Source organism: Corvus brachyrhynchos, unplaced genomic scaffold (assembly GCF_000691975.1).
Source record: "Corvus brachyrhynchos isolate BGI_N302 unplaced genomic scaffold, ASM69197v1 scaffold116, whole genome shotgun sequence".
NCBI lineage: Eukaryota > Metazoa > Chordata > Aves > Passeriformes > Corvidae > Corvus > Corvus brachyrhynchos.
Genome location: NW_008240221.1, coordinates 14558548 through 14567397, shown reverse-complemented (window position 1 = coordinate 14567397; position 8850 = coordinate 14558548). Strand labels below are relative to the sequence as shown.

The window sequence follows — 8850 nt, the reverse complement described above, 5'->3', positions numbered from 1 at the left end:
GCAGCAGCTCTCTCCTCCATGACATTTATTTAATCAGATGTTGGAGTACTACACAACCACCGAAGCATAAAAGGGAGACTATCAGGTAGCTGGAACATAAGGAGAAATGAAATACTTTGATATCTTCTGTTCACCCATCCTGGAATTTGAGAGAGGTATCAGCACTAACCACATGCGTCTCTTGCAAGCACTATGAAAATTTACATGCCTGCAAGGAAATATAGCTTTGTTTTATATTGCACATGAGGAGTTTGAATTCCAGCCATAAAGTGCTCCATTGCAGAGCATGTTGGGCGTAGAGCTTTGCCTGCTGATGCCCTGAGTGCCACTCCTGGGATGGGTGGATGCAGGGTTCTCTCTGGCTTGAAGTCTCAGGAGCTCAGGGGTCAGGGTGGTGGGCACGAGCAGAGCTGAACTGAATCTGGGCGATAAGGCTGCTAATACTAACTTTTCATTTTAAATGCTTTCCTGTGCATAATTTACGGATACGAGCATTGCCTTGTGTTCTCTCACTGCTCCCTGCTTGTTAAGAACAAAGTTGGCCTTTAGAAAGCATTAAAGTGTGCACTTGACATAAGGATGTTGAACATTTCTGAAGAAATGCAACAATGAAGGAGCTCTGAGAAATGGAGACAACACACGATGTTTCTGTGTTTGATGTGGCACTTTGTTCTGTGCACAGCAAGTACCAGACTCCTCACCACAGAGCTTCTTGACAAGCGTGGCAGCCGGCAGAGCTGGGAGGGAAACACACACCTCCAAAGTGTGGCTTCACTGGTCATGATTGTCTCCCCATTTTCACAGGTGGTAGCCTTAGGAGAAGTGCCCGATGGGACGGTGGTGACCGTCATGGCTGGAAACGATGAGAACTACTCTGCAGAGCTGCGAAACGCTTCTGCCGTGATGAAGAACCAGGTGGCCAGATTTAATGACTTACGATTTGTGGGCAGAAGTGGAAGAGGTAGGCCACTGCCTTTTACCTGTCCGTAATGACATGAAAAACAATGCCTAGATGTCAAACTTACTTTGAAATGAAATACTGATTAACCCATAAATCCGTTGTTCATAGAATCACAGAAAAGTTTGGTTTGTAAGGGACCTTAAAGCTCATCTCATTCCAGCCCCTTGCTCTAGGCAGGAACACCTTCCACTAGGCCAGGCTGTTCAGGTTGTCAGCTTTTGTTTTGGAGTGATGTACACATATTTTATTGTCAAACTTCAGCACAAATCAAGTTAGGATTCTCTGTAGTTTTTTATCAGACAGAGGTTTTGAAAAATGATTCATGGAGTACCTGCTTCCCTTTTTGAATGACACAGGAAGGGTGGAAGGAAAAGGGAATATCTGTGATCCAGGTTATTCAGAGTCGGGGGAGTGTGTTTCGGGCCATGGCAGTGAGAGGTGGAGAATTCCCTTTAGCAGTAGACTGCTTCTGAAGTTGCTGTAGAAGACCTGTAATTAGGGGGATTTTGCATATCACATGTTCTATAGGTTGTATTCTTTAGGGACTTAAATCTTTCAAGGCTTAACAGCTGTTGGTGGAAAGCTTGCTAGTGGCTTCTCCGCCCTTTAAATCAAACTGTTGATAATCTGTGAAAATCACCCCCATTTTCTTTTTAGTAAGCTGGTTGACTTTTTATGAATTACTGGTAAGCTTGGGCTTGAACTAAATTTAACCTTTACTTTAAATGACAGGGTAACTTTCAAATTTTTTTTTTTAATTTTTTTTTTAAGTTGTAGAGTGCTGTCATTGTCTTCCAGCTCTTTAGGAGCTTCCTATAATCTGAAAACTGCACTGCACTTATAGAAATCTTTTGTAATCATTGCAAATTTGCAAGAATTCCTCTTTAAGGGTCTCACAGCAGCTTTCAAACTTCAGGTAATGATTGAAAGGATAACTCGAAGGAAGCTGGCCCTGCAGTTTTTGTTGCAGGAGTCTTCAGAGTGGTGTTGTATCAGTCATTGATTCAACCTACATATTTTTTTCGTTTATGTATTAGAAGTAATTATTAATTTTTTTATAAATTAGCCCTGCATGGGACAAACCAAAGCAAAAGAAGCAGAATATTTGTGCTGGGAAATTAGCAATAAAGCAAATACAGTAATATTCTTTAGAAAGCAGTTGCAGTTCATCTTAAGGAAAGAGTTTTTGTCCCAAAAAGATTAAACATATGACAGAGGCCCAGATAATCTAAATCAGTCAGCACATTTTTACAAGTACTTTGTGAAAGTGAGTCCATAAGTATGACTTACAGTGACTATTCTTTATTTTAATGACCTAGCCAAAAATTCTCTTTATCATTTTAGAATTTAAAAAGTATTGATAATAGAGAATAACTTGAGAGACAGAATAACTTTACCAACAGTAATACAATATAAATATGGAGCTTATTCCTCTTGTGAGTAAGGAGTTACCTATCTCTTCCATTTGTCTTCTTTTCTTTAAAAAGTCAGTTTGCTTTGTTATTCTGCTGATGGATTAGATTTGAAAGTTCTCTGTCTCTGTCACTGCTGCTGACTTACCGTAAAAGTTCAGTAGTGTATCAGCCTTTCAGAAATGGTGTAAAAGGACTGAAATGTGCACTACCTCTGATCTGTGAATTTAATTTCAAACCTGTGATATGTACTCTTTATTAAAGCATAGGAAATTAAATAGACAGCCTAAAGCCTCAGTAGATACAGATACAGACACAAACACAAAGCTCCTAAAATTTGGTTCCAGTAGTTTAGTTTATATTTTTATGTAGCAGACTTGGAATAGACTTTTTCTCTGATCAATCTGGGTAGAATCTATGGAAAAGTGATAGTATACTTTTCAAACCCTCAACATATTTATTTAAGAGACTTCAAAGAAAAACAAAGGGTGTGCACTGTTTTACTATATTGGCTTTCTGAGTTTTGGCTAGTTTCCCAAATAGCAATTTTTTTATTTAAAAAAAAAAAAAGGAGAAAAAAAAAAAGGGAAGAAAAAAGACAGACTTAACTGCTTGCAGACTTTTCACGCATGGAAGATGAAGAAAGCTTCTTTTGATGAAGTGTAATTATGTCCAAACAGAGCTGACCCCCTCCCCCTATATTTCTTATGATCTTAACGGAAGAAAGTAGGGCTTTTCCTTTGAAGCAGCCGGGACTCGGTGGAGGATCTGAAATGCTGCATTCTCCTGCCAGAGGCAGGATGGAGAAATTGGTCCAGACTTGTCTTCCAGACTTAGAACAGAGAGGGAGAGAGAGAGAGAGAAGGAGAGAAGGAGAAGGAGTTATCATTAATGATAGATTTTTAGAACTCTGCTTAAAATAGCAGGAAAAGAAATCAGTAGTTGCAAACAGAAGTGAGAAAGCTCCTTACATAGACAAATATCGGTAAATACAAGTCCTGAAGTAGAACAGGAAAAAATAAAGTAATAAAGAAATCATTTTTCGGTGGCAAGAAACTAATCCACACCTGTTCCTAACTTGAGATTTACATCTTTCTAAGCAGCTTGTGCTTTGATCTCTGTATCTCAAAATTTGATTGTGAAGTCTGAATCATCAACTTACCACTTCACCTCCTCTCCCACGTTTTTACTTGCTTCCCATGGCTCAATGGAGAAACTTGATTTTCATACATATTCATTTTGTTTGCCTGACAGAAGCTTCACGTTTCTGTTTGCATAATTTCTCTTAAACACCTTTTTTGGATTCATAAGAATAAGTAACCGGAGTGCTTGATGCGAATGCAGCAGTTGTTTGTATGTGGTTTTCAGGCAGTAGCTCACTTTTACAAGCCCGATCCACAGCGCAGAGAAGAAAGAATTCCTGTCTTCAATAAGCACAGGATCATAACCTTAATTTTGTTGTGTCCTGATACTTTAATCACATTAGCATCTAACTGAAAAAATATGCAACACACACACACAAGCTGCCGAGTCTCCTTTCAAGCTCATTTCTGGGGTTTGCCTTGTGCTTCAGCATATGTCCATCTCGTCCTCCTCTGTGTCAGCTCAGCTCACATGTGTGAATAACAAAGAATGCACAGTTTAGACACACTGAAGCAATAGTGCCAGATGACTGCTTGGCTGGGGAATTTAATAAAAGAGAGCTACAATTAGTCTGTAGCCTCTGAAAGTGGATAGTTGAAATGACTAAAGGCAATAAAGAAAGGTGATAAAAAGTGCATTAAAGGATTTTTGTAGCTGAGGAGGGATATCTGTGAAATAGCTGTGGAAGGTCTCAGCATCACTGGAACTGGGGACCTTAAAAATTTATTTCATTCTTAATCCAGTAATATGTAAATCATCTCTTGAAAGCTCTGGAGTGCCCTGGCAGGGCCGTGCAGCTCCCCACAATGAAAGGCTCTGTGGTTTATGGAGTGTGAGGGGGCTTCGTCGGTGTTACTTTATCCACACTTCAGTTTGTAAAATACCAGTTAGGGAACAAAACCAGTTTTCCTCTCAAATTAGCTGCTTACCTCTTCAGCTCAGGCTGGTTGAGAGGTGACAGTTCAGAAATTCTCACTGGTGAGGTCCAAATGTAGCTCTTTTTATTAAGGAATGCATTTTTTTTTCTGGCCACTGTATCCTGTTGAGATATATTTAGTGTAAGAAATCTTGCAGTGCTTTTGTACAGAATGATTTTAGAGCATCTTACAGATAGTATATGAGTTGGGGTTTTTTTGCCATAATAGACTTTCATAGGGATTTGGTGTATAAAGAGTACAATAGCATGGAAGGCCAAATGCTTCATTCAAAAGTGTATGGAAAAGCCCCTTTAGTACCTTTGTTACCAGTAATATTCTACTGATCTTCTATGCATTACTGTGATATGAACATCAACAGCATACAATTTAAGAATCAGAACTTTTTGACATGGTAAGCTGGTGCCAAAGGAAGCCTTAAACCTGAGCCTGGAGAACTATATTCGTGCAGTGGCTGAATTCCTCTTTGGAGAGGGGTAAAAGGCACAGACACTTCTCAGCCCTAAACAAGCAGTGTGGAAGCACTGTAGAGCTGCTGCTGTGTGTGTGAAGGCTGCCCATGCCCTGTGCTGGCAGGACACACAGTTCACCTCTGGGACAGCAGGTGGGCAGAACTGGACAAAGACTGGATGTCCTAAATGCACCTAACTCTGCTCCTGTGATGATTTAAGAAATAATCCATTTCCCAGTGAAAATGGGAAAAGCCACCTTCAGCCTTGCCACTGTGACAGAATTCAGCCTCTTGAGATTTTGCATGCTTAAACTGACAGAGGGCAGGTTTAGATGGGATATTATGAAGAAATTCTTCCCTATGTGGGTGGTGAATCACTGACATGGGTTGCCCAGAGGAGCTGTGGGTGCTCCATCCCTGGAAGTGTCCAAGGCCAGGTTAGACGGGGCTTGGAGCAACCTGGGATAGTGGAAGGTGTCTTCTCATGGCAGGGGGGTGGAACATGATGATTTTTAAGGTCCCTTCCAACCCAAACCATTCTATAATTCTATTTGCCAGGGTCCTGACCTTCCCTCTAACCTACCTCTCCCAGAGAGCTGGGCACAGCTGGAGCACAGCTTCACCTGGAAAATCATTTCACTCTAAATGACAGTTATATTTCCTAAAAAAAAACTCCATGTCACATTCTAGTTCATGAAAATTATAGCCAAGACAGTTTGAAGTTGCACTCTTGATAATAAATGATGCATGTCTCAGGCAGGTTTGGGGGATATACGACTTGGACCAGAAAGAAAGACCAATTACTGTATTTGACAGCCAAAGCTCTGTTCTGTATTAGGCCTTATATATAAGCTGTTCTTTATTAGGCCCGAAAAAACTGCCTTAAGTTTGTGCTGTTACATATCGTTTAAGATTTGTGCCTTGATTGAATGCCTTCAGAGTTCAGCAAGAGGAAAAGCCCTAGCAGCAAAAATGCACAAATACACCCAAGGAGGAGGGGGGGTGAAAAAAGGAGCTTTAAGTGTCTGGTAAAGTAGTAGCTTAAATGAGCATGAAGGCCAAAGATTGCTGACTGTTTTATTGAGTCACTGTTGTACGCCCACCTTTTCCTGTCTTGAAACAGTTTTCAGTTTTGACTATCTGACATGAGTAACCGTTGCATATCTAACAGATTACAACTGTCAGTGAGTCTCCCAAACGGGGGCCAGCGCCTGTGAGAATGTGTGCTCAGATGCAGGCAGCTCCCTTTATTTATTTCTTTTTAACGTTTTCATTCAGCTGAAGGCTGTGGATGATCTTGTGCAATCTCTGCCTGAATTCAAGCTTTGAAAAGTAAAAAAAAAAAACAACAACAAAAAAAAACCAACAATGCGGACTGACAATAGCAACATACATGCACAGACATTTCTCACCCTCACAGGAAAGTTGGGGGCTTTCTTGGTATTTCATAGATGGAATATGTGTAGGGGAAAAAAGGCGTGTTCCATAATAATGATATCATCATATTAGCCCTGGCATATGCAGGACAGAGACACTGACTCCCTGTTAAACCATCTCCCAGGAGGAAAATATATTCTCCCCTCATTTTATTGTAGTCGAGTCAAACAAATGAAATGATAAAACTGTGTGAAGTAAATAACATGTGGTCACATTCTGCTCTGTCACACAGCTGCGAAACTGGAGTAAATTTTTAAATTATCTGACTTGCTTTGGATTTACACCACTTTCAATGCAGCAAAGAATTTGGCTTGTCCTCAGCAGTGAATCACTTTTGTTCTGTCATTGTATGATGACCCATTATTAAATAAGAAACATTTAGATTGTCAACACATGGACGTATTCCTCACATAGAGTAAAACTGAAGGGGAGGAAAACTCCTATGGTCAGTTATGTTTTTAATTTTCACGATTGTGGTAACGACAGGGAATAATTTTAAACTGATTCTTTACTGAACATGCATGTCACTGTTTTCATGTTGTAATCACTCATTCCTTGTTGTTTTTTCCCTTGGTAGGGAAGAGCTTTACTCTGACAATAACTGTCCTGACAAATCCCCCCCAAGTCGCTACATACCACAGAGCAATAAAGGTTACAGTGGATGGGCCAAGAGAGCCAAGAAGTGAGTATTATATTCTTCTCTCTGCTCTTATTCCTGCCTAATTTTATTTAACAGAGACCTGTAAATGAAATATGTATATCTTTGTCAAACACTGGGTTTTGCTCAGTAAAATATGTGAGCGCATGCTTAATTTGGAGTCTATTGGACCACACAAGTACTTGCATTAAAAACTCACTTAAGTGCTTGGCTGAATTTGGGCAATCCCAAACCGGATTCTCATTCACATCAAGTTTTTGATACATTATCTGCCAGAGCAAATGAGAACTAAATTCTCTGTATTTATATATAATCTGATTTAGGCATAGTAGATACAATCCTGCAATGTGCTGCATTCTCTGAACTCCTGTAAGCTTCCAACTGAAGACATTTAGAGCAAAACAGGATCCTGATCTTTCAGGATCAGTTCTAGCATAGAGAGAAAATATATAATATAGTGCCTTTTTGTTTGCCCTTAAATTCTTTTGCCATCAGATAATTAATGCACCTGGTTAATCTCATCATACCTGAAGTTGGTTTTCAGCTATGGACTCATCGTAGACCCCCAGGGGCCAGAGAAAGATAAAAAAAGCAGTATATCAACAGCATGGTCTTTGTTTCTTATTTGTGCACAGAAAATACATATTTTTTAAACATAGTCCAGCAGATTTTAACTCAGCACATTTATCTCTTAGCCATGCAAGCTCCCTAAGAATCTATTTGCCGTGATTTATGTATTTTGCAATGGCTATACTTTTATGACAATTGTGTTTTGTCATGTTCTAGCAGTTTTATGGGTAGCACTTATTTTTAGATACAGCCAAGTGTTGTTAATCCATCAGGATTTATCTGGCTGTCTCTCTGTCTAGCACATTTAGCTGGTAACCAGTCTCACATCATATGGGTATCACTGATGAGCCAGTTCTGGAGATTTTTCTTAATCTAACTAGAAATTACTCTTTCTAAATTGATTGGATTAGCCAGGTATAGCGTTATTTAAATTACACTTAGAGATTAAGAATTATTTTATGAATAACCACATTAAAAGAATCCCTATAATGGTAGCATCTCAAATAATTATTTTGTCTTTGATCTGCACATACAAATGAGACCTTCAAGGAGCTTTCATGGTGTTTTGTTTAAAATACCACAAAGAGAGAAGTAGAAAGATGTAGACAGAATTCACGCAGTTAAGTGTTTCTCGTGCCAATATACACTGCAGAGTCACCTCCTCTTACACCGAGGTGGGAACTGAAATGCTCCCTGTAAGAACTGTCCGGGCTGTAGAGTTTCACCTTGAAGAACAGCTAAGAAAAAGCAAAACAGCTCTGGATACATTTCATTAGGTACATACTTGTGGTGCTACCTTTTCACAGCTGAGGTGTCCTGATATCACAGCAGGGGCATTTTTGTTCTGTCTTCTCTCTGTGAATTAGTTCCCATTTTTAATTTTCACTTGCAGCTGGTGCTCCATGTAACTTACTTGGAAGACACTGGGGAAGCTGCATTCATGGAGTAAAAATCAGGGAATAAGTTATATATCATTTAGCCATTCCCATCTGGACGCTGCTTCCATGTATTGAGGCATCTGCAAAAGAGGAAATCTCCCAGCAGAGGACACAACCGTGGTGAAAGAGCAGAGAGGTTTGAAAGTGATGTGTGCGGAGTAGTGTGGATTACCCTGTGCAGCACAGAGAGGGACCCTGCTGGCATGGGGATCTTTTGGTGATCGGTGTATTTAAAGTGAGTCTGTGTTCACAGAATTTAACAAGATCTCCAAGTTCTGCTAGAATTTTTTACTTTAGACCTGAAAGGCCTCTGTATGTGATACCTGTCTGCTGGTCTCTTTGAAT

The 8850-nt window shown here is 39.8% G+C and overlaps 1 protein-coding gene across 1 annotated transcript in view; it reads left to right on the top strand.

Annotated features, from left to right (window-relative positions):
- RUNX2 (runt related transcription factor 2) overlaps window positions 1-8850 on the top strand; it is a 93357-nt gene that overhangs the window by 6019 nt on the left and 78488 nt on the right. The window contains exons 2-3 of the mRNA XM_008641900.2: window positions 805-961; window positions 6917-7021. Coding sequence (XP_008640122.2) covers window positions 850-961; window positions 6917-7021 — 217 coding nt within the window. The 5' untranslated portion in view covers window positions 805-849. The remainder of the gene's footprint in view (window positions 1-804; window positions 962-6916; window positions 7022-8850) is intronic.